Here is a 27,467-nt window from a genome sequence, read left to right as displayed (position 1 = left end):
CTTTGATATTAAGGGAAAAAACTATCTCATGGCAGCTAAGACTTGACACACTGCAGCTCACTCAGTCTTAACAGATGGTAGTAATTATCTTTCCTTGTTAAAGGGCCTCTGAAACATTGTGACCAAAATGAGGGTGCTAATAGCCAACAACCTTAACTGTTTCTGGTGCAGTAACGGGCAACCAGGGAAGTTAGCTCTGGTCCAGTTGTTAAACTCGCTACTATACCTAGTGCTTATCAATTCTGTAAATATATAAACAGCTTGGGCAATAAAGGGAGTAAACCTTCACCATTTGTGTTTATAGTATCTAGCTGAATTACATATCAGATGAACTACACACACAAATATCTATTTTAAGGCATAAAGAAATGATCTTTAATTCACAGTGAAAATGAAGTAGAGCAGGCCTCATTTCCATATACAGCTTACCCAACAGGAAATGTTCTGGTGAATGGTTAATGACGACAAGGCTGGTTTGTTTGTTTCAGCTGGTGAAATGATGGCACATTAGAAGGTCGTTAGAGATATTGGTTGTATTCAGCCTAGGCTGCTGCTGCTGCAGACTAATAAAATGCTTTGGAATGAAGCCATAATGTGTTGAAAAAGGGTAGCCAGAGGCAGGACAGCTGTAATATCTCACACTATTGTTGTATTTTTGGAAGAGCAGCTGTGAAAATAAATCTCGCTGATGGCCGCCTAGCTATTGATTATCCACCACAGTTATCGGTAATGTATTGATCTAGCAATACGGGATATTCTAGACTGAAAAGGATTTGTCTGCAGTGATTTATTCTTTTTTTCCATAGTCATATATTTCTCTTTTAAGTCAATTTTAATAATGGGATAAAAGGTAAAAGGGAAAAAGTATCAGATTCTTACAGTGAAGAACTGAGAAAAAATCTTGAACCCTCTATCTTGTGTGTTCCCTTTAAGTAGATAAATGGAGCACATACAGTAATCATACAGGATTAATAACATGATACAGGATTTTCTTTTGATTGTCTGATCATTTTACGTATTGTAGAAAATATTGACAAATGTTAGCTTCACTAAATTTTTCAGTAAAATGCTCAGACAAAAACAAGCCATTGGGTATACCTTTAGCAATCTCATTTATGCTGATCCACCTTCCTAGTAAATATCCTCGGTTCCCAAAAAACGTACATGGTGAAGAAACTGACTGCATACATACTGCATTAAGCACAAACAAATATTGCCAGCACCATATTGATTTTTCTTCACTCCAGGGGTGATGGAAACAGTCCTTTAGAAAGCGTTGGTTCTAGGTTCATGGTGGGAACCACTTGGCTGCACTGTGCAGTGAAAAGCACAAGCTCAACTTTAGATTTAAAACTTGTCTAAAAGAAAGAGAAATTGTTTGTTCTGTGTTGAATTCTGCTGACCAGCTGTATAGAAGTGATCTCAAATTGCTTTGAGGGATTAGATCCACAATGCAGCAGTTAAAGGTTCATCCTGTCCATGGTCTCTCCATATGGCTCCATAGATGTAGAGTAGGGGAGCACCTCTATAACCTTTATGATGTTTCTCAGGACCCAGAGAGGTGGTTGCATAATAGAATAGAAAAGAATAGAATAATCCTTTAATTGTCCCACAAGGGGAAATTTGGTTGTAAAAGCAGCCAGAAAAACACATATACAAACAAACAGTACACAGGACACAGAACAGAAACATACACAATTTTTCTTACATATTTACACAAGGACCATGGTTACTATAAACAGAGTACTGTACAGTTATTAAATTAAATAAATATAACTACAGATAAGAGGCAAACCAGGTTGCAGTTTGAATCGGTTGATTAACTTATTGCAGTTACAGTGCAGATGTAAACATCTATGTTTGTTGGGAGCAGTTCTGATTGTACAGTCTGACAGCTGCAGGGAGGAAGGACCTGCAGAAACGCTCCCTCATGCATCTAGGATGCAGCAGTGTCTCACTGAAGGAGCTCTGCAGTTCAGCAACATTCCAGGCAGTGCTGAAACCATAAATCAGCCGAGCATGCACAGAATGGGCTAGTGTCATCATGGCCTCGTGGCACAAGGTATCTGCTTGTCATGAAGGATCTCAGAGTCATCTGCAGGACTGTGGTACTCTTAATGTCCCCTCTTGAAAAATCAGTCTGACATGTGATGCAAAACGATTAGAGCCTTTCAATATGTACTGTGTCCTTATTGTGTCAACTGACCTTAAATTATGCTAAAGTCACTCGAGAGGTTTATTTATAAACTATGTTATTCATATTCTATAGGCAAGATCATCATTATCATCATCATTAATGAGCTCACAACGACTCACAACAAGATCACCAATCAACTTCAAATTGCATCAGTTTGGGCAACCACCAATACACAAATCCTGTCTGGAGTGGATTTGATTAGCCCTTCCGAAGGAAAAAGGAAGGACTGAGACATGAGCACTTACACAAAGATGAATTTATGCAAGATTGTTGAAATACAGAAATAATTAAGTAACATCTACTTCTGGGGATCCTGATTCGACATTCACACTGGATATGCAATCGTTAGTGACACCAGTTTGTATGATAAAAAAATCTGCATTGTTTGCCTTTTCAAAAAAAACCCCAAACAAACAAACACATTAAAAAAAACCAAGATTATATGATTGTGTTTGAGTACAAACTAAATACCTTCATTGTTCATCCACTCTAACCTAGGATGGACTGAATTTTTCACACTGCCTCCCTGGAAAATTTGTTGAAAACAAGGAGTAGTATATTTCTCCAGGGTGTTGGGGGGGAGCCAGATCTTAGCTTTAGGATAGCTACAGAAAATGAGGGCCGGGCCTTTGCCAATTCTGCCTCAAGTCTCAGTGAGATTGCCAGCAGATGAAAACTGATTAATAGAAAACCACTGCCAACATTCATGATTCAGATCACCCAGCTTTTCAGCTCTTTTGTTTTAATTGTCTTGCATTGCAGATGCCCAGTAGCAGTCCTCCCTCTGAATTAGAATGAAGCAAAGGAACTGACATAATTCAGAATGCCCTCATTTGCTGACTCTCCTGAAAATTCTTTGAGATCACTTAATTCAAAACCAAAATCAGAGTGTTGAATGAATAATGCAGAACAGGCAGTACATCTAAAATATATCATTAGATGTCAACAGTTCTATTTTTTATTTTTCAAGCATGTGAAAAGAATCGTCTCATTTTCAGTATTTAAAGCTTTTTATGAATATCTGTTTTTTATTTTTGGTATCTCAATGCTGAGACATGTACCTATTCTATAGGTCTCCTTATCTATTGAGCATACTGCAGTGGTGTCAAAATCTAAGCTCTGCTGTTGAAATGTAGCACCTATGGTGCTCAGCAGTGTTGGTCAAGTTACTTGAAAAAGTAATCAGTAACTAATTACTGATTACTTCCCCAAAAAAGTAATCCCGTTACTTTACTGATTACTTATTTTCAAAAGTAATTAATTACTTAGTTACTTAGTTACTTTTTAAAAACACGATTTACAACCTGAAGAGGTGATAAAGCAATAGATCTTTCAGCCCAATTCTACTTTTTCTACATAATCCATCATACAAAATGTAATCAAATGGAAAAGTCTCTTTTTTTAACTTGTTTTATCAGTTTTAATCTTTTAACTTTATGCATCAAGCAAAAAATTTAATTATATGCAACATTCTCTGACTTGAATAAATTTGTTTAACATTTAAACCTATTTTCTGCACATTCCAGCACATAAAATAAAATATTTTGTGTGTTTACACTCACTCTTTCAAATAGATGCAAGAAAAAAAACACAGCAGAAAATAAATAATGTCAAAGACTCAGCGGTCCTGTTGCTCTATTTTCACCTGTAAAGCAGGACTGGGGGTAGGCGGAGGTTTACCCTGGTGCAGGTGTGCCGCGGTCAGTTGAAGAATCCGCGAGTTTCTCTGAGTTTCCCATTACGTCATTGCGCACTCGGTGCTTGCTTGGAAGTTTAGGGGGTTTTTTCGCTGTAAAAAGTTTTCTTCCCACGCACAACGGACGCTAATGTTTTTGTCACTTTTTATGGAATCAAACTCAAAATAAGGTCAGTACTTCCAAGCTTTAAACGCTGCACGCTCATACTCTCTCCCACAATCGATATATGATCCATTGTTGATCTGCACACAGCTGTTGTCACCAACGGCACACTCGCTTAAGTCACTGTCATGAGACGTTCTCGCAAAAAAACCACGGTTTTAGTAACGCAGTAACGCAGCGTTCCTACGGGAAAGTAACGTAATCTAATTACCGTTTTTGCAATAGTAATCCCTTACTTTACTCGTTACTTGAAAAAAGTAATCAGTATTGCCAAGATTTTTGTATCTATTTCAAACCCTACCAATAGAGATTAACCAAAGTCAATTTAATGAGTGGGATAAAATGTTATCTAGATATATATGGCAAGGTAAAAGACCAAGGGTTCGCCTTAAAACACTACAGCTGGCTAAGCAAAAGGGAGGATGGGGCCTCCCTGACCTCAGATATTATTATTTTGCAGCGCAGATGAGAGCAATAATATGCTGGTGTAACCAATCATACACTGCCCAATGGAAAACCATTGAGGAACAAATGCTGTCTATACCTATTCAGGCAACTCTAGCTGACAATAACTTACAAACCTATATAAAAAATACTGATAACATGTGGGTGAAAAGGACCCTTAAAACATGGAGAACTATTATAAAGGAATATAAACTCGAGACCAATATTACAGTTCTTAAATGGTGTGCTTACGACTCAGAGTTCAAACCTAATGAACTGGATTCTAGATTCAAGGACTGGACAGGTAAGGGCATAACAGCCCTGTGCAGTATAATGAAGGATGGAAAATTGTTCAGCTTTGACATGCTTAGAAAAACATTTTCATTAGAAAAAGAAGACTTCTATCGATATCTGCAGTTAAGGCACTATGCCGACACGAAGATGAGAAACGTAACAATGATAAACACACGCTTGATGGAACTGTTTATAAAAAGCTATAACTCAGAAACTATTGATAGAATTGTATCATGTCTCTATAAGGGTCTAATGGATTTGAAACCACATTCGACTTCATATATTAGAACAAAATGGGAGAAGGAAGGAGGGATAAAAATATTAGAGGAAGAATGGACGGCAATATGGAGATATCAGTGGATGTGTACCAGCTCACAAAAGTGGAGGGAATTTGGCTGGAAGTGCCTAATTAGATACTTTATAACACCTTCTCAGAAGTCTCATTATGATGATAACCCCCCTGCTTGTTGGAGGAACTGTGGAAATCAAAGTGCAAATCATTACCATATTTTCTGGGACTGCTCAATCTTGAGGGATTATTGGAGAGAAATACATAATGCCTTACAGGATATCTTTAAACGTGAAATACCTCTCGAGAGTAAGACTATGTTCTTTGGATATATACCTCAGGAATGGCCTAAATATGATAAACATTTAATAAATATTTTATTGGTGGCCTGTAAAAAGAATATCACCAGAAAATGGTTATCCCCAGAGAGCCCAAACATAAGTACATGGATGGAAATCACAATGGAAATTTATAACATGGAAAAGATAACAGCTTCTGTTAACCACAAGCTGGAGAAATTTACATCATATTGGGAAAACTGGGTTAAATATATCACGCCTCATAGGCCAGATTTTACTATTACAAACCAATAATTATGATGTATGTATATATATTTATAGGATCACCCCATACCAACACATCCGTGTTTTTTTTTTTGTTTTTTTTTGTTTTTGTTTTTTGTTTTTTTGTTTTTTGTTTCTTTTTTTTTTTTTTTTTTTTTTTTTTTTCTCTTTTCTTAGGTTTGTTAGTTTTGTTTTTTGTTTTTTGATTTTCGGATTATGTGATGGTTTCAATTACTTCTATCGCTGTAAGTATTCTTCCCTTATGACTTGGATGTAAATTAAAATACTATTTCAGTATTTAAGGCAGATAACCTAAGTATGAAGAATGCTTACATGATGTACATACTGTGAATGCCTGCTTTTGAAACCTTAATAAAAATATGAATTAAAAAAAAAAGAAAAGAAAAAAGTAATCAGATTACAGATGGGCAGTAACGCGTTACTGCCCATCTCTGGTGCTCAGAGGGTAAAACAATGTAAAGCATCTAATCGCTGTCATTTTGAGATAGTTGTGTAAACTACCTAAGGCAGGGGCTAAGCTTGGATAGCCTTTAGAATAAATAACCTTCTACGTTGACAGTCCTTTTGCAGTAGCATTTAAATACCAGATTACATAGACACACTGTTTATTGTACTAAGGATATTTCTCCACAGCACCGCTTTATATCTCATACATTAAATAGGGAACTAAGCTTTTTTTTTTTAAGTCATGGCATTCATATTTGCCATTATCCCTAATGACTACAATGACACATAAAGGTTGCCAAATAACACCACCATTATTCCTATCACTCCAATCTCCACACTTTATCACCTATGTGTGAATGATATGTCTATAATAATAATAATAAAAGGGTAGATACTGCTGCAATTCCATAACACATGTTACGAACACGTGGCCCTAGAAGCATCTCATGAGCATCTACAGCAAATACACCCAGCAATAAACAAGCCATGCATAAACTGCTTAGCCCTTGGGCCATTTTCCCCCCTGCTAGTTCAGCGTAGCTTGAAAAAACTCATGTAAATCCAAGATTTATTGTGTTTTCGTATTGTCCACTATAGCCTGAGAAACGGTACCTAGCGTGAATTCTTCCAACTGATTTCTTCATTCTCAGCTGACTGCAGGTTTCCTCAGTCTTATAAACAGTACATTTGCATAAGTGGGCTGGTTTCAGTCGTTATGCAAATATACTGTTTATAAGATTGAGGAAACCTGCAGTCAGCTGAGACTGAAGAAGTCACTTGGATGAGTGACGAAACGTTTCTCCCACAAAACGCTACGTCCAGATGAACAGAATCAACTTTTGGAGATTTACTTTCCTGGATGATTGAGAATGCATCAAGACAATATAAAAGGTTTTGTTTTGGTGCACATTTGCAGGGACCATGAGTTAAGTGTTACAGAGCAAAAAACTCCCTGTGTTTAAGGAAGCTTAAAAGCAGTATTGGCACTGTCACTGCACTGCCCATACACAACAGTATACTGCACATCCTGTGTCATGCAGGATGTAATGTGAATATTTGTATGGTGCCATTTCTTAAATATCTTCAGACTGCTGATTCTGACAAGTGAGATCTATGATTGCTTTAAGTTGAAGTGATACAGCGTATTCTTCTACAGAGCAGATATAATATATAGCTGTACTGTTTTTGTGTCTTGCGCATGCATGTATGAAAATATACGTATATGGAGAAATAACACCATCCATCCATCCATCCATCCATCTTCATCCGCTTTATCCGGGGCCGGGTCGCGGGGGCAGCAGCCTAAGCAAAGAGGCTCAGACCTCCCTCTCCCCAGCCACCTCCTCCAGCTTATCCGGGGGAATACCAAGGCGTTCCCAGGCAAGCCGAGAGATATAATCTCTCCAGCGTGTCCTGGGTCTGCCCCGGGGCCTCCTCCCGGTGGGACATGCCTGGAACACCTCACCCAGGAGGCGCCCAGGGGGCATCCTTGTCAGATGCCCGAACCACCTCAGCTGGCTCCTTTCGATGTGGAGCAGCAGATGCTCTACTCTGAGCCCCTCCCGGATGGCCAAACTTCTCACCCTATCTCTAAGGGAGAGGCCAGCCACCCTTCGGAGGAAGCTCATTTCTGCCGCTTGTATCCGCGATCTCGTTCTTTCGGTCACTACCCACAGCTCGTGGCCATAGGTGAGGGTAGGGACGTAGATCGACCGGTAAATTGAGAGCTTCGCTTTTACACTCAGCTCCCTCTTCACCACGACGGACCGGTGCAGCGTCTGCATTACTGCAGTTGCAGCCCCAATCCGTCTGTCGATCTCCGGCTCCCTTCTCCCATCACTCGCGAACAAGACCCCGAGATACTTGAACCCCTCCACTTGGGGCAGGAACTCATCCCCGACCCGGAAATAACACAGTTCTGAAAAAAGAACCATTCATCGATGGACAGTGTCCGTCCTAATAAAGGTGTGCTCCATTATTGTTGGAGCATGTTGGCACATGCATACATTTTTGGTAGCTGTTACGTGTTGCATAACAGCAGTAACCAAACAGCTTGCTATGTGACATCGGTGGCTCTAATCTTCTTGCTCACTGTCCTGATTCTAAATTCTAATTCTGTATTCTTTGAGAACTAGTATATTTTATCAAAATCAGACACAAATCCAGGACACTGGAAGCAGTCTGTTATGCTGAAAACCAAAAGAGTGTCTTTAACAGTTGCTGAGCTGTAATTTCTGTCCTGACAACAAAACAGGCCAAACAAAGGAATCCAGATTCTTTGAATGGCATTAGAAAAAGGAGAAAAAACTAGACACATCCATGTGGGCAGCTAGGACAGGACCTACACAGGCAAACAGATGGACCAATTCTTGGACATGCTGTTTTATTATTATTATTATTATTATTATTATTATTATACATTGTCATGTTCCTCAAATACAAGTTTGCAGTATTGCACCAAATCACAATGACTATCACCTCTAGGAACTTTACAGTGTATTGTAAGTTTTGTATTGTAAGTATTGTAAGAAGACCCACTCCACAGTAAATCTGCAGGACCAGATGGGGTAAGTCTTCAAGGCCTGTGCCCCCCAGCTTTGTGGAGTCTTCCATACACTCTTCATGATGAGCCTGAGCCTGTAAAGGTCCCAGTGCTGTGGAAGACATCATGTTTTGTTCCTGCACCAAAGATGCCACGTCTCAGTGGGCCTCAGGATTACAGAGCTGTGGCACTGATTTACTGACTGAATGACACTGACCGCATCACGAAGACCCTGAAAAGACTCATCATATTGAGGGTCGTGGATGCCAACAGACTCAATAAACTAATCTGCAAGGCCAGTAATGTTTCGGGGTCAAGCTGGAGCTACAGTGTTAAATAGATGAACTCCCGCATTCAGACAATTACCTAAGCCACTTCCCACCAATAGTCGATGGTGGGAAAGGAAAAACTCCCTTTCAAAAGGAAGAAACCGTTGGTAGAGCCAGGCTCAGTGAGGGGCTGTCATCCACCACAACCATTTGGGGGTTTGGACAAACTTTATTTTCATGTCCCTGAACATGGATTTTTTTCATGTTTTTCAAAGTGTCTACTTCCATTTTAAGCTTTAAAAGCCTCAATGGGTTAGTGGTAATAAGGTGAAATGATTTATGCCAACTATATCATTTTTACCGCTTATACCAGAGACCACAGTTTGAGATGAAAGTTTAATTTAGGCAATAAAGGCTAGTTGGTCAGATTAAGGCTTCAAAAACTTCTCTTTTAGGTTTCAGTTTCCACTGTCTTCCATAGTGTAAATGCTGAAGACTATTGTGCTTATAAGTGTTCAACTTGTTAACTTTTTTTCTCTTTCCACTGAACTCTTGTGTCTGCTTTTGTAAATTGCCACAAAGTAACAGTCCCCTTTGCCAGTTTTGTTTTCTGTCACAGGGAGGTCATGTTGGATACATGGGAGGCCTTATTTTTTCCACCAATGTTTCTTGTATTGACACGCGGTGCTTTTTCTTCAGCAGAAGCTGCCAAACAGAAGTCCATCTTTTTTAAAGCTTTCTCTATCTCTGCTGCAGAAGGAACTGGTATTGGAGGCGCATCATTTTTTGTCATCCACTTCTTGCTTCAGAAAAAAATGAACTCTTTAAAAAACTATTTGAGAAAACACAACACTCACACACCTTATTGTGTATAGCAGTATTCACAAAGTTTCACTTGTTCCACATTTTGTCATGTTTCGGCTTTATTCCTAAATTGATCTAATTCATTTTTAGTCTTAAGATTCTGCACATAATACCCTAAAATAAAAGTGAAAAGAATTAGATTGAAATTGCTTCAAATTTTGCTTTTTTTATTCTAAAATTAAAAAAGCAAATATCATATCATATATCGTGCAAATTATGACTCAGTACTTTGTTGCAGCATCTTTGGCAGTAACCATAGCCTCAAGTCTTTTTGAGTTTGGTGTTACAAGCATGGCCCACTTATTTTTTTTGGCAGTGTCTCTCATTCTTCTTTCTTCATAGGTGCATGGCCATTTTCAGATCTCTCGAGATGTTCTGTCGAGTTTAAGTATGGTCTCTAGCGGAGCCACTCAAGGACATTCACAGAGTGGTCCCAGGGTCTCTGCTTGTTATCATGGCTGTCTGGTTAGGGTCATTATCCTGGTGAAAGATGAACCTTTGCCCCAGTCCAAGATCCAGAGCAGGAGCAGGTTATTATCAAAGATGTCTCTTTACATTGCTGCATTCATTTTCCCCTCTACCCTGACTAGTCTCCCAATTCCTGCTGCCAAAATACATCCTCACAGCATGATGCTGCCACCACCATGCTTTACCGTAGGGATGGTATTGGCAAGGTGTTAAATGGTGCCTGGATTCCACCATACATAAAATTTGGCATTTAGGCCAAAGAGTTCAGGTTTTTGTTTTGTTTCTTATGGTCTAAGGTGGTGTGTTTTGGCAAATTCTAGGTGGGATGTCATGTGCCTTTTACTGAGGAATTGCTTCCATCTGGCCACTCTATGATACAGACTTGTTTATTAATGTTTGTCCATCTAGAAGGCTCCCCTTTCTCCCACAGAGCAAAACTGGAGCTTTGTGAGAGTGACTTTTGGGTTCTGGGTCACCTCCTTGACTAAGGTCCTTCTACCCCAATAGCTCAGATTTGTCATGAAACTGTCAAAGTGTATATTTTTTGCCACAACCAATTTGGCAGTGACTGAGGATACACTTTCTGGACATGAACTTCATTCAATTTTTTTTTTTATGTGTGTATGTATGTTCCTTAACATGGCATGTATTTAGACCACTTACAGCAAAGACCACAGTTTGAGTAAATCAATTAAAGTTTTGTCATTAGAAATTTGCTTATGCACCTTGTAAAAACGTAATTTCAATTTGAAAATGACAAATTTTCACATTTTTAGTTTAGTATTTTTGATAGCTCAAAATTGATTGTAAGTTTTGCAGGTTTGTAGTATATTAAAATATGTAGTGACACATTAATGTATAAAGTCAGGTTTACTGTATTTAGGGTCTATATCAACAGTTGAATGTCACATAAGTTACTCAAATGTACTCAAGGCAATGGGATTTTAAGCCATTTTATTTAGAACAACTTACAGAATGATGTTTCTTCTATTCTCTAATTTAATGTGTTTGGTCAGGTGCACGTTATTGAAATATATAGGTAAACCAAAATACATGTAAAATATGCGATCGCAATAAAAGTTATACCATATGAGTGTAATATTTGATTAAATAGAATCTTACATACAAATTGTTCATTATATACTTAAAGGGATGGATGGTGTCTCAATGTAGTATTACACTTTTTTATAGATGGTTGACTTGGCATCTAAATGTAAATCCATTTTGGTCTAACAGTGTGATAAAGTACATCAGTCTGCCAACAGATAGCATGTTAGATAATACTGTTGCATGTAAATCCAATATATTATATTTAGTCTTTTTTTTTTTTGTTTAGCAGAAACCTATATATTAGATTTAAAAAGCTGTCTGATAATGGATTTTATCTTCCTACATTCAGATCATCATCTGCAGTGCATCTCTCCTTTTACCCACATCTGTAAATCTTTGGACAAGAAAGGAGCTGGCCCGGTTCATTTACTGAGATTAGCAGTAAACTTTCACTTTGAGAGTCAATAGATATGTGAGAAAATATTTGGCTCTGCAACGTGTTCTACAGCATCATGGCCCAGAGGTTCCATATTGTGAATGATGTTGAGTGTGATAGTCAGCTTGGGGCTGATCTTTTCACATAGGAGTGTACCTACTGCATTAGTTCCAAAACCTACAAACTTTGTGTGTAACAGTTTTCCTGAGACACCTTCCATAAAAAGACTTTCTGACTACGGCATGTCAGAGACAGCAGCTCTGGTCATCTAGATGAAAAGGTAAGCATTTGGGACTCTAGGATTTCAATATTTCTAGGATTTCATTGCAAAATCTGAATTTTTAATTTATTTTTTTTAAATAAAGTTAAACAAGATATCAGTGATCCCTATAGTGTCATCTCTGTCACAAGGATTGAAAGTCAGTTTCTGACTTTGTGTTTGTTTTAGCTGCAGACTGTTTCAAGATGCAATGCTAAAAGTCTCACTGGGTCCGGGGATCCTGATTATACTGTACATCCTTGCCTTGCAAAGAAATTTGACATGGCTTGTGGATGTTGTTATACTAGACATTTAGTAGTTGGTACCAGTGCCAGCAGCATTATACAATTCTCAGTTAGTTTCATACCACTACCACTTTTACATTTGTTGTATCAAACTGTTGTGTAACTATCAGTTCTGATGAGGCTTCTGGCATAGTTGCCAGAACCAACAAAGGAAGAAATAATTTGTTATCAATAATCAACAAGAACACACAAAGTACTCTTCCTTTTAGTACCGTACTTAGAGTGCTTAGAGTCCATACTATTATCATATTCCATCACAAAGGTTCAAAAGTTCAACATTGCATATTAAGGCATCACCCCTGGTCTTACTTATTCTTAGTTGGTGTTGCATAGCAACAGTAGTAATAATTAGGTCTTATTCTGTGACATAGTCTCACATTTATAATTGCCTAGAAGCAAGGAGAGGAAATTTAGCTGCAAGTTTTGAAGTGAATCAGAGGAAGAATTGTTGAGATGGAAGTGGACCAGACAGGTTTGCATAGATTAATGCATTTCTTATGTTATGTTATGTTATGTTATAATTGTGATTTAAATATAGCAAAGTAGTAGTGTGTTTTCATTTATCAATTCAGTTGCTGCAGAAAGACACAAGGTACTAAGCAAGACAAGTTTAAAGATTTCTTGCTTCAGCCACATCTGTTCCTAAGAAATTTATCATTTACGTAAACAATCTTAGTCTACATGTGCCAGATGCAAACTTGCACTTCTATGCTGATGATACAGTTATTTACAGCTGTGGTTCAACTCTTGTCCAAGCCATCGACTCCTTGCAGAAAGCCTTTTCTGCTGTCCAGCACTCATTACATCAGCTTAAACTTGTTCTCAACGCAGACAAAACAAAGCTCATGTTGTTTTCTAAATCAAGGAGACGAGCCCAAACAATCCCATCAGTAACCACTCTTGAAGGTAATAAAATAGAGTTGGTTCACACCTATAAATATCTGGGAATCTTAATTGATGACTCGCTTACCTTCAAACCACATGTAGAGAATCTTGTGAAAAACCTGAAGTTAAAACTGAGATTTTATTTTCAAAATAAGTTGTGTTTCTCTTTTAATACAAAGAAGCGGCTTGTTGCTGCAACATTCTTGCCTGTGCTGGATTATGGTGATATTCTATATATGAATGCTTCTGCTCAATGTCTTCGAATGGTTGATTCTGTGTATCATGCTTCTCTGAGGTTCATCACTAACTGTAAATTTCAGACTCACCACTGTGAGTTATACTCTCAGGTAGGATGGCCTGCTTTGGTAAGTCGGAGGAACTCTCATTTATACAGTTTTATATATAAGGCGATACTTGGGTTGCTGCCTTCTTATATATGTTCCCTGCTTGTAATGAAACATGCTGGTCGGTATTCTCTTCGTCCGCATGGTTACTTGTTGCTTTCTGTTCCATTTGCCCGAACTGAACTTGGTAAAAGAGCTTTTGTCCATTTAGCACCCTCGGCTTGGAACAAACTGCAGAAGGAATGGAAAATGACTGAATTAATTTCATTAAGTGATTTTAAATCTAAACTACGAATCCTTGAGGCCAAGTCCATAACATGCAACTGTTTCAATTAGATTGATTGTCATTTTAACTGACTTTTTATTTTATTTGAATTTTATTGAATTTTATTTTTATTTTATTTGTATTCTTTCACTTATTGTTGCATGTGTGTTGTTGCTGCCTGTGTTTGAGTAATTTCTGTAACTGTGAGACACCTGCTGCTGCCTATCTTGGCCAGGTCTCCCTTGAAAAAGAGGTTTTTAATCTCAATGGGATCTTCCTGGTTAAATAAAGGTTAATAAATAAATAAATAAGAAAGTTTCTTCACTAGGGCTGTGATGGTTGGACTGCGTGACAGTCCATGTAAGATGTAGAGGAAATTATTTTTAATGGTGTTTCTGATGCTCTCTGGGTTGTGACGTTAATGGTGGGCCTGCCTGCTATCGAACTCGCCTTTTGCTACAAGAGTGAGTGATTCTAGATAACGGCCGAGTGCTATGTGATTTGCAGTACACAACGCTTACACGTACTTGGAGAGCTGTAAAAGTGGGTCACCCAGCCCACTGAGAGTTAGCCTGTACCATTCACTGATGTGGAAATAAGTCTTCTGCAATGGGCCCAGCAAGGCTGCACTACCAAACGCTGCCACAATCAGCACCCAGCTTTAAAGGCTTCTGCACAAACAATCAGTCATTTTCATGTCTTTGTTTTTATGGCAGGGCTGTGCATGCTACTCCAAACTGCGTTGAGCTAAAAATGCCATGTCGGTAATTAATGATTGATTTAATCATGATCAAAGGTATAAATGTTAAGAAGTAACCAAAATCTGTAATTTTGGTTTTAAGACTCAGAATTTGAATCAGAATGTGACTGTTTTCATTGTGATTAATTAGCAATGAAGTTTTTATCACAACATGCACTGCTTGCACATAAATTGTATTTTTTATCTGAGGAACAGCTTTGTGACTTTTTTCTTTGGGGTTTTTTTTGTTGTTGTTTTTTTTTTTTTTGGAAATGTGAGTGTTTTCATTATATCCTCCCTGTGTTCCAGTGCCTTAGTCATAGATATAAAAGAAAATATTTAGGTTTGCATTCAAGTCAAAAAAATTTTTATATAGAGTTAGCCACATGAAATTGGCTTTCTCTTTTACTGATAAGAAGATAGTTGAAATACCTAACATTTTATTGTTATCAGTCATAAACACTGTGAGAAGAAGTCACATTTAAGGACTGTGTGTCTTTATATAACCCCATCAGATCTGCTGTAATCTATGCAGAGATTTTAATTCCTGCAGCTTTGACATCGGGTCAGAGTTGGATATAATGTAAGGGCGAGTAAAACCCTTGTCAGATTACTGATGGCCAGGAGCCAGCACTGCTCTCAGCAAGCTCTCACTGGCAGGCAGAATGCAGGTTTTAATCGGCATGCACCTCGCAAAGCTGGAGGTTCTCCTCACTGTGTTTGGCTCTCACCTATAGCTTGGCTATTGTAAATCCAGTGTGACAGGCTTATGTAAGGAACTTTCCTACAAGGCTGTGGAAGTGCATGGTTTGGACTGTAAGCAGGATGGGAAAATAAGCATAAGGCTGGTAAAAGCGAAAGAGAAGCAAATAACAAAAATAACTGAACCATAACCCAGCACTGTCACTTTTTACTGATACATTTTCACAGAGTGTTAAAACCTTTCCACCCAGTCTTATCACTTGTCTTAGAAGAAAGCCAAGGATGTGCTCTCTTTTCTAAACTTGAAAGGAGAGTATACAATCTTGCCTCTGCTTGTAGTGTAGAAAATTGGCATACACTGCTTTTTATAACGGCTCCTCCTTGGGGTCCAGCTGGGGGCAGCCAACAGTGAATGGATAGTGGCACATAGAACGCAAAAACAGAAGAACCTGGGGCAAAACAGTCCATACCTATTACTGATAGCTCACCACGTCTTCTTTGGTTATAACATGCCCTGTGGAGTTACCTTTGATAGCTACTTTATAGTGTCTTTTAAAGCTTACTGCAATGTGTACAGGACTGACTATCATTTCAGATATATGTAGTCCAAATAATCTATGTTGCTCTCGTCCTCTTATATTCACCCCTCCCTGACTTCATTCCAAAATCTTCCACTTCATCGTTCTTCATTCTCTTTCTCCTCATCCTCTGTTTAGTTAGGGGAATATTTGATTGGCAGGTGATATCCTCTCAGGATGGCTCACATTGAGAAAATGTCCTGTCTGCAAGTAGTGTTAATTCTTATGTACAGCTTCAGTGCTGGATGATTACAATAATATGTTACTGAAATCACATTACCTTTTTGTGTAACACAGTATACCACTCCCTAATTCCCTAATTCCATTATATTTATATTTACTTGTGTGACAAAGGTTTTTCTTATTTTTATGTTATTATTATTTATTATTGGAATAAAAGTGTGTTAGTGGTATTTTTATTGCACAAAATTGAGAGAAATTATGATGAAAAAGTGCAAAGTGCATCGAGGACAGAATCAACTATTCTCTGCTGCAAACGCAGTGTTGGCTCTTTGCAAGAATTTGCAGAGATCATGCTAACACAAAACTTATGGAAATCTCTTTAAAACTGAGTAAGTGCAAATCAAAAACAAAGCAACCAAAGGTTGATCTTCAGCAGTATGCAGTGATGAGCAGTGAGACTCGTAGATCTGTAACCTCTCTGTATCATTTTCTGCAGTGAAATTGATGTGAAATACTCCTTGGGCTGGTTTGCAGCTTTGTGGTCAGCTTTATGTTTTTACTTAAATACTAGAAGAAAGATCTTACATGTATCCTCATCCACAGGAAGAAATAACTATTTAGTATACACCGCAACATATGTAATCCTATGCACAATGTGGGATTTATTTCAAGACTCCTGTTGCCTCCAGTCTATTTATTGGTGAATGCCAAGAAAGACAGCAGACATAGAGTGACATTCAGCTGAAGTCATGGGGCCATATCTTTGGAGGATGAATTGATTCATGTTGTTTACAGAAAATTCTGACCCTAAATGTTCCAGATGAACTCGAGACTCATCAGATCAGAAATATTTTTGACAAAAAGTTGAGCATTCAGAGTTGTCTTCCTACCAGCTTGAAGCAGTCTGGTCATTCTCCTCTCTTCTGATCTATGGCATCGTCAAGACATTTTTTCCAAAGAAATGCCACTAACTGCATCTTTTTGCTTTTTCAGACCATTCTCCGCTTGATGGTTGTGCAAGAAAATCCCAGTTGGTCCGCAGTTTCTAAAATACCCAGACCACCTCATCTGACACTAACCATGCCCAACTATGCCACATTCAAATTCACTTAAAGCACCTTTTTTCCCCCTCACTATGATGCTTTGTTTGAACTTCAATAGGTCATCTTGAACATGTCTACATGCTTAAATGTACTGAGTTGCTACTGTGTGATTAAATAGTTGTGTTAACAAGCAGGTGAAGAAGTGTACCTACAAAGAGTCCAGTGAGTGCCTGTACTGACTAGATGCTACTGGTAGTTATTCAATTGACAGAGCTATTAAAATCACAATAAAAACAGCTGATTTGTTATCATAGCTGAAATGACATGTAATAAATAAATAAACATTTGGTATTTGTTTCTTATAAAAAGGTATTTTGTAGTTTGTGTTATGGTCTTAGTGTCTGAAGCTGTTTTTCTTGTATTCCCAGTGTCTGCAAACAAAAAGATTACTTTGCAAATGCTTGCCAACCCAGGATGCCTTCTGTTGTATACTTTGAACTGGCAGAGCCCACACAATTTAGAGGTGAACTGAGCTGGAGTGGTGCTGAAATACAGTGTAGTAGTCTTGTAGTAGAACAGTAGCAGGGGCAAGAAGAGGCAGAATGAATGGGCTGATTCAAGAACTTCGCACAGGTATTTCCCCACAGGCACTGAGCTTTACCTCGTTAGTAAAGCCCTCACCTGACTCTCTGCGCTCCACTTGCCTGACTCGCTGATGATATGAGGTATGCTGAAGTAGCCTGGAGACTATGCCACTGCTGGAGGACAGAAACACAATATGCTGCATTGATAAGTACAACATAGAATGAAAATGCATCCACGTATGTTTGCCTATTCACAGGGCAGTGTGATCTATTGTGTTCATATGTGTCTCTATGTTTAATTGAACCTTCCCACCTTTCAGACCTCTGCAAAGGAACCCAGCCCTCTGATTAGCAGTGATGAGTGGCTGGAGAGATAGTGAGACCAGACCCCTCTGTCACTAAGTGAAGGCTTTTATCTAACCCTTCAGGGGATTCTGCCACGTGATGTTGCCTCAGTGCTCCTGTCTTAACTCTCGTGCCCTCATCTCACCCTATTATCTCTATCACCTCCATCTTTGCCTTTTTATTGTTTAACTCTTTCTCTGCTGTGCACACACACACAAACACACTCTCATTATCCATCCACACAGATAGATGTGCAAATGTAGAGACACAGAGTTCCTCCACCTTTGGTTATTTAAATATCTACCTTTTTGTACAGTATCCAAAACCAGTTTTTCTTCTTTTCCTTTTCTTCTTCTCCATGTATAAAGATAAAATCAAACAGTAGGAACGCACAATAATGTTTGCATTATATATAGCATATATAAATAGCCAAACCAGGTATGAAGTCACAGCAGCATATGTGCTCAGGAAGCAGTCCATGGTGATGGGAGTGGCACACACTTTACTGCTTTTCAAGAACTATCAGGAATGACCACACTGCCCTCCAGTGGCTAATCTAAAAATTGCAACTTTAAATCAGAACAATACGAATTCCTGAGTCTGTGATGGGGTGGGGCAATTGATCTGGTTCTAATCTGGCTTAAATTTATTAACAATATTATTTTATGAGACCAATTGTCACTTTGTAAACTATAGATTCAGGGAAATGTTTTTTTATATATATATATATATACTGGGTTTTTCTTTAATTAGGCTCAGGCAATAGCGAGATCCTTGTATTTTTCAGCACTGTTACTCATGTACAGATGGATAACAGTGCTGCACTATGCCATCAAATAAGTTTCCAAATGACTGACAGGTGCGTGCCATTTTATCGCATTAATTTGTTCTATCATAGTCAGCTCTGTTTCTCCGGTAATTCAATTTTGTTCAGAGCCTAATTTTCACTAGAAATAGTTATCACCCACCTTAATATTACAGTGAATAATAAATGCATCCTACTATTAAAGTAAGTTAAGTGATGCTTGTATGAGCCAATGTCTCTCCAGATATACCCTTTTGCCCAAATGTCTGCCTAAAAAATAGATGAAAAAAGGAGGTGGCAGCCTGTACGACAAACTCAGTGATATGAAGTCTAAAAACAAATGGGTGACAATAGTTACATTTTATATTGTAAATATTACAATAGATAATGCCATTTGTTGTTTTACTTGATCTAAGTGGAGCATTTAATACAATAGGTCATAAGCTGGTTTTGGTTGATGACACTTCTCTATGTACTGAGAGTGAATACCTTAAAATTCACTCTCAGTATAAAAATCACTCTGGGTGGAAAGAAAACATCCCACACTTGATGGTGACTTCCTAAATTCAGTCCACACTTGTATAGTTTTAAGCATTCCAGGATCCATGTGTGAGGTATTGAGCTATAGGCTGTCTTGTTGTCAATCCAGGTGGTGGGACTACCTTAGTCTACCAGTAGCTGCTGTGTTTCCCCAGTGGCATTTTTGACTGTTCATTTGTGGGATGGACTGAGCTTTGTACCTGTTCATCTTAGCCGCTATGATGCCTAACAGGACCTTCCATGTGGTGCCAAGGGAGATGATTGGTTGGATGGGACTTGTCCCTTCTGGGGATCGTTGTGGATCAGGACTACCCAGCCTTCAATTAGCCAAGAAGGCAAGCCGACAGAGGCAGTGTGATGCTACAGGCCATGTTCTCCTGGGAAAACATCCATGTGGATCTTCCTTGGACATATACCGGTTCATGGAATCGGTATTCTCTGATGGCTGACTTGGCCTCCAAATTGACTAGATCTCAGTCAATCCAATCGAGCATCTGTGGGAAACAAACAGTATTTGTTTTTCTGACTCTGTAATTATATTTTTTGATTATTGTTGTTCATAGTTTTGGTTTTCTTTAGTTCTTAGTGATTGTAGTCTTTCCTCCCTTAGTAGTTATCTTAGCCTGTGTTTAGTCTCTGTCTACTCTATGCTTTTACTGTATCCCATGTTTCATGTCTAGTCACCCTTGTCGCTATGTTCCCTATGTCTCCCCAGTTACTGTGCTAAGCTTGGGTGTCCTGAGTCTGAGTTTCGGTCTGTGTGTTTCCTGTTTTATTTTGATGGTCCTCGTCCTACATCAGTGTATCTAGTTTTGCTTTCCCTCGTCTCATTATTTCTGATTAGTCCCAGCTGTGTTTCCTCCTGGTCCCCATCCCCTCGTGATCCTACCTGTGTATCTTAGTCCTCAGTCTTTCCCCTGTCGTTTCGTACCCTCTCCGTGTTGTGTTTTGTCCCCTTAGTGTTCTAGATTCATTCTAGTTCATGTTTCTTAGTTTCTTGAGTCTAGTTTAATTCTAGTTTCCATGTTCAAGGTTTTGGTTTGTTTTTGTGAGTTTATTTTGTGGAAAGTTCTCCCAGCAATAAAGGCTGTTGCTTTAAAAGTTAATCCTTCAGTCTCTGAGTCCTGTGTTTGAGTCCTACATTCTGCCTGCCACAGCACACAACATGACAGACACATGTCTATAAGTTTAACTCCATTTTAATGTGTTACATTATGTTAATTTTACATTTTTCATTAAAATTTGGAATCGCATTGTCTTACATGTCTTAGTTTAATTGAAGATCCTTAAAACTGCATACTGTGCATTTAAATACTAAGCTAAATCCAAAAGGTTTCTTGATAGATTAGCATAAAGAATTACAGGTGGGCCACCTGCTTCATGTCAAGATTTTTAAAAAAATCCACTCTATTACGGCACCTCATAATTATTGAATGTTAAAACTCTTTAGGGGACTTTTTAAAAAAAAGGAAAAAAAAGGATATGTCCTGTCAGCTAAACAAATTGGCAGTAGCAGTAGCTTTGAAAGTGTTGCTTTCAGATTTCTTTTGCTGTTATAAGTGTACTACTGTACCTAGTATAAAAAAAGTAGATGTTTTTTTAATGCATTTGTTCTGAACAGACATTTTAGTATTGTTAATTAGCTACATCCTTATTCACATAGTCATCTGCTGAGCTTATTTTTTACATCTCTCAAACATTAGGAGATAGGATAAATTTTAACCTCTGAGTGTAACACATGCTCACATGCTGCGAGCTCCCCTAATTTCTTAAAAGTCATTTTACAGAATGCAAATGCCAGAAATAGAAATCAGACAGAGTAAAATTGACTGACAAAAGTTATAGGAAAAAAAATCCTTATGCAATTTGGCATAGACACAGAATCACACTGAGTGTTGTTTATATATGTATTTTTTTTAAATGTTTATTTACAGAAGAGAAGTCCTCACAGTTGCTGTGAGTTTCGACATTTTCACATATGGTAACACAGCGGAAATATTTCTACAAACCACAAGTAATACCTATTCTGTGACTGATTCCTTTGAAATAGCAATGCATCTATCACATGGCCAGCATCACCATGACTAACACTGAGTAATCCATCTCTTGTTTTACACACTAAGAAAATTGCACTTCTAGAAATGTAAAGATGACAGACCAGATTTGCTCGTGGCCAAAGATGAAATGCTAATCTATTAAGTGCTCCTACAATTTGCTTCTACATTAGCATATGCGATTAATGACATTTTGCTCGACACGCAATGATTACAAAGGTGTCTGAGTAGCTGCAGAGCATCGCTGGTGGCACATGACTATAGTCTGTGCATACATAATAAAAGAGGCAGAACTGGGTGGGTAAACACAAAACTAGAGATAATGTACCACAAAAAAAGTACAACATTGTGACATCACTGGACAAAGCAGCTCACCACAAAGCACCAGAACGTACAAAGAAAAGCTAGAGATAGAAATGCACTGAGTGATTTGTACAAAACAACGTATCATCTGTGCATAAGATTTTCCTTGATTTAATTCCCAAAAAGACAAAATGAGGCTTTGTTTGACAACACATGACACGTATCTGAATTGAATATGCAGGCATGATCCTTTTATGCAAAGATGGGAGACCTGAGTTGAGAAGAGACTTTTATTTCTATAGAAATCTGTCTGCACTGAGAGGTATAACCTGCCTCAGGAGGGGTTCTCTTTAGCCCTTCTCCCTAGGAAAAAAAATACTTTAGTTTACAGTTTAGCAGATTTAGTCATTTTTTTTCCTTTTTTATGATTTTTGCCTTTAAACTTTTAGAAAATCTTGGTAATTACTCATATTGCCAAATAATAAACAACATTTGAATGGTTTCCTTTAATCCCTCCTCTCATGTGTTGAACTCCTCAGTGCAGGACTAGACAATCCAAGTCACTATAATGAGTAAAAACTCACACTGAGGTAAAATGAATCACAAGTCCCATCCTCTGTGAAAACACTTGGCTAACAAAACAACAGTATTCTTACCTTTAATGTTCTACTTGTTTACAAAATGTGCAGTATCAAGAGACTGATCAGAATCAAATGAAGTTACCAACATGAGGTATAGTGTTTTAATTAACCCTTACAAAAAGAAGACGAAATCAACATAATTATCAAAGTAATTATCTTCTCTACAAAATGAGAGAATGAGTCAATTTTTCTTTAGAAATGTGATTGTTCTAGCCAACAAAAAGGTGTACAAAGAAACCAAGGTTTTATACATATACTCAAAAGAGTGGCTAATAGTGTTAACAGAGCTCCTATTAGGAGAGTATACATCATTTATGCTGCAGGCAGGGTTATGCTAATCGCCATTTCATATCCTCTGTCACCTCCACACACCATAATAATTCACTACTGCATCAAGACTTAATACATAAGTGAAACAACCAGATAGAAGTGAAATATCAGTTTGGGGGGGGGGGGGGGGGGGGGGGGGGCATTAAACTATGTCTACCTAAGATTTTGGCAACTGCAACGTCATGAAATTAAATTCCTTCATGGTGGATCTGATGGTGTCTTTACTTGATTAACTCCCAAGCACAAACTAACTAATTTTCAATTGTTTTAAATTGTCCATGACAAAAAATGGTGCATTGGTATAGAGAATATACCATCTCTATGGCTACACTTTATGTGCAGTGACAATAGAGTCTGAAAGAACAGCACCTACATTCAGTGCAGTGTTTTGAAAATGAAAATGATAGTTGTGAGCTTCATTAAATCTTTGCTCATAAGATTTTTTTTTGTCATTGTACGTTTTCACTGTGATTTTCTAACATTGCCTTGATTCAGTGATTTCCATCCAAACACAAAGCTTATCCAAACAGAAGTTGCACATTATGAGTGAATTAGTACTTCTTTTCTGAGCATGGCTCATCATGGCTGACTTGGACTGAGAGAGGTATGCTGAAGATATCAAACTGGAATGCTTTTGAGAATGTTTCTGCCAGTATTCAGGACATACATGCCTTTTAAGGATACCTACTTAGAGTAGGCGCTAAGTAGAGATCAGTAACAGTGAATTTCGCGTGTAAAATAAAATTTAAAAAAAGTTGGTGCTTTGCTTTAACTTTTATAAAAGGCAAATCTTAAAGCACGAGTCAGAAAGCTGTGGCTGCATTGTTCACTAAACCTTTAAATTGTATATCATAGCAGGTATGCTACTTTACTAGCAAAAGGAAACCTGCTTGGAAATCACTGTTTGGAAAATGGTCACATGTAAAACATGCTTACCAGTTTAGACTTGTGTGCACAATAGTGCAGCAGCAATTTTTTACCATGTGAGCATTTGGTTGATTTGCCTTCTATGGACCACTTAAGTGGGTTAGACAAACCTTAAACTGAGTGCCAGACCTTTTTAATGTGGCATTTTGAAGATGTGTAATAATAATTTCTGTAACTGGCAGTGAATCATCCAGATGCAACAAATATCACTTTCTTTCTTAATTAATTTCCAATCAATGTTTCACACAGGGTTTCCACACATTCATTTCTGTCTGTAAATGACTGCTATTGTATGTGAAAAATAAATAAATAAATGGCAGTCATACTTTGATGTTGGGTAGATAAAGGTCAAGGCAAAAAAAATTTTTGAGAAATTTTGGCAAGGAAAGCATTTTTAGCAGGAACACTGAACACACTGAGCTTTTTTCATTAATGTCAACAAACAACAATTTACATTTCTGCTGCTGAAGTATTTGAGCTCCTTTATCACTGCTAGAAAAACAACCTGAGAGAAGATGAGACATCATAAACAGGGCTTGACTCAATGCTAAGATTATATTTTGAGATAGATGACATTATTATTACTGCTCACAAGCTCTGCGGACCTGCTATTGTTTTAGAGTTGAATCTACAGAAAAAAAAAGAAAAAAAAAAAAAAGAAAAGTCCCCCCAGAACAGTATTATCATTTTAAAAACTCTCTTTTTGAAGTGAAGCACCTGATAAAGCCTTTTGAAAATGTAAGTTGTAAAAGGTATGCAAAGACTTGAGCCATCTGTAGCTATGAATTACTTTGTCTGATGAGTAATGAGTGTCGCACGTCCTTGTCATCATGCACTAAGTATCCAGGCCAGAACTCTTATTATACATTAGTGACCTGAAGCAGGCAAGAAAAAAACCCAATTTGATAGCCTGCTTCAAGTATTTTCACAATTTTACCTTATATTTAGGGCAACTTGAATTCAAAAAAGTCATAATCCAACATTTTGTTTATCATTAGAACCCAATAAAAACCCTAACATTGGATTGAATGACCGGATTACAGAAACTGGTAGAACGTTCCTGTATTTGGTTCTACTTTGACTGGAAGTATAGTTCTGAAACCACATGCCACTGGGTGGATGAGTTTCAGATGCATCACATCAAAGCCATAGGGTTATGTATTTTTTTTTTCAGTAGAGCAATGTTGCAGGAACGGGTAACTTTACACTGACAGACACAATCTATTTGAAATCTGAGAGGAAGCTGCAACGCACTAAAGAGACATAATTTCCAGTTTGACATAACACATACAGTCACTGCAGGACGATTATTCCTTCAAATATTAAATGCTGTAAAATCAGACAAGTTAAGAATAAGATCTCAAAAGGTGCTAGTTACATAAAACTACTTAAATCACACTGGAAACCGTCCTGAAAATAAATGAGGTAGTGCTGTTGATAAGAAGTAGGGATGCACCAGTCTCTACCCTCCTTGAACCGATGCTGAATCACTGCTTGTAATATGAACGTTTTAATTTTGAAAATGACTGATTGAATATAAAAGGAACAATTTCAAAGATAAAAAAAACCCATTAAAAAATGGATCCCATATAGTGCTGAACAAATTTATTAGATGACCTGTCATAAAAACAAGAAAACAGAAATATTTTAGAAGTCTGTTAAATACACATTGAAAACTAAATATATAATTTTTGTATTTTTATACCCAAATGTCGACCAGCTCACTGAACATCTCTGAGAAATCAGAAATTTATAAAGCATATTATAACATCCAACCACTAAAACTATTTTTTTGTGTTCATGAAGGCTAGATAACTGTAATTTGGCTTTACTATTCTTCAGCTTGTTTTTTTTGTATAATAGTAAATTTGAAAATTCATTGCTAACAACAATATTTATAATTTAACATAAGAAATATGATTTCAATTAGAGATTGTACATACTGTCCGTTACAGAAAAAAAAGATTTGGGTAGGTATCAGTACTGTTAGTCAGGTTCAGCAATGGCATAAACCACACTTTTGGCTGACTAATAAATTTGTTAAGCACTGTATATTTTTTCCTTCCTTTCTAGCTGATCTTGTTGATGTCTGTCAAAATCAATGCAAAGAGTTGTGGACATTTTGAGTCAGGCAGAATCAAGTCAAATACACTATATACTTTGAATTGTGGCAAGTATTTCATATTAAAAATACATTTACAGAGGGGAAAAAAGTATCTTGACACAATGGCACAGTATCTTGACAATAGTAGGGACAATGGTGCATCCCCATTTAGGAGCTAAAGAAAGGAGAGTGGACTACAGATGTACAGTTGTAACACCTCCTCTAGTACTCCCATCAACACAAACCAATACCAAAATAAACATCTAAATACTATAATTCCATAAATGACATATAAAAACCAAAAGAAAACATGTTTTACTTTTCAATTGTCCCTGGATTACAAAATCACACCACAGGGATATATGGCATTTTGGAAAAGAATACTTCACGTTCCACATCTGTATACTTCATATGTTTCCAATTGACATTTTTTGTACTTGGACTCAATGTATTTAGAAATATACAGAGGTTATAAATGCACCTAGAATAATTAGGCACCTAAGACCCCCACATTCCAGTCATGAAATGTATCTAAATGTGTGTTTACACATGACTGTTTGAATTTTACATGCAATATCGAGGAATTAGCGAGGTTTTTAGCTTTCTGTGTGTTTGTATGTGTGTGTATGTGTGTGTGTGTGTGGCTGTGGACCCTGAGACAGCAGGTGGCTGGAGAGAGGCACAGGTGTTCTGCACTTGCAGAGTGTGAAGATACTCTTTAAGGCTTATTCCTAAGTGCCACACTAAAGTAGCATCCACACTACCAAACCCAGGGAGACCCTGTGCTTCCAATCCATTCATCAGTGATGATAACCTGTCCAAGCACTCACTCACGGAAAATTCCTGGCCTTTTCTCATTCCTGAGTGGAACAGAGCCATTTACGACACAGTGAGAAATACCTTCTCCAATTCATGTCCGTCTGCTTGGTTAAATCTTTTTCCTTCCTATGGATAGGAAAGACCCAGAGGAAACTGTGGTTGCAATGATAGAGAATGCATACCCATATACAGTACTCTACCACTAAAAATATACCGTATATGTTTACTCTATATACACAAGTATGAAACAATGGATTCAAAGTACCTATAAAACTTTGCAAGGAAGAGAAAGAAAGCTAATAATGAGGTGCATAAAAATAATCCTTGGGTTTTTTTTTCCTGGGTACATAAAAGAAAATCCATATGGGGTTGATGCCCTGCATGCAGAGGCTATGGGCACAGATAACTGTGTGCTGCTGAGGTAGAGTGGACAAGTCCGGTGCTGACAAAGGGGGAAGGGGACAGGCCAGGAGAGATGGCTTTCCCTGCTGCAGATGGACAGTGTCTAGAGTCCCCATTTTCCAGACGCTCTGACCTCAGCACAATCTTAGGAGAATGGAAACCATTGGTTAGACCCATTTCCTGATGTGGTGCTGTGTCTGCAGTCAGCTGGTGTCCTGTATCTTCAATTTCCCCATTGTAAGTAGCCACCAGCTTTACTGAGGGAAGATTTGAGGAGCTTTGGGATAGTGACAGTTTTTCTAGATGTTCCTCTTCTTCTTGCGAACTCGGCTGGCTCAAAGAGGAATACTTTTCCTCTGACAATGAGGGTCCCAAGGTGGTGTTAGAATCTGTGTTTTGATAGCCCTCCTCTTCTTTCTCCCTCCCTGTGTCCAAAAGCTCAGAATGAACAATGACTTCTGCCTCAACCTGGTTACTGCACATGGATGTACTCAAATTATCTTCTTCCTGCAATGAAACAGTGTCACTGTTACATGAGATTTTCTTTTTATTAGTTTATCACCCCGA

General features: G+C 37.9%; 1 protein-coding gene across 1 annotated transcript in view; it reads right to left on the bottom strand.

The window, feature by feature from the left end:
* Window positions 1–22,770: 22,770 nt before the first annotated feature.
* The window catches only part of igdcc4 (immunoglobulin superfamily, DCC subclass, member 4), a 55,446-nt gene continuing 50,749 nt past the window's right edge, over window positions 22,771–27,467 (bottom strand). Inside the window, exon 20 of the mRNA XM_085261267.1 lies at window positions 22,771–27,407. Within this exon, the coding sequence (XP_085117393.1) occupies window positions 26,889–27,407 (519 nt within the window). The 3' untranslated portion in view covers window positions 22,771–26,888. The remainder of the gene's footprint in view (window positions 27,408–27,467) is intronic.

Source organism: Mchenga conophoros, linkage group LG1, assembly GCF_057382185.1.
Source record: "Mchenga conophoros isolate Kocher_MC1m ecotype Shallow Benthic linkage group LG1, M_conophoros_male_GT1.1, whole genome shotgun sequence".
Lineage (NCBI taxonomy): Eukaryota > Metazoa > Chordata > Actinopteri > Cichliformes > Cichlidae > Mchenga > Mchenga conophoros.
The sequence above is the reverse complement of the archived record's forward strand: the minus strand, read 5'-3'. Positions and strand labels throughout refer to the sequence as shown.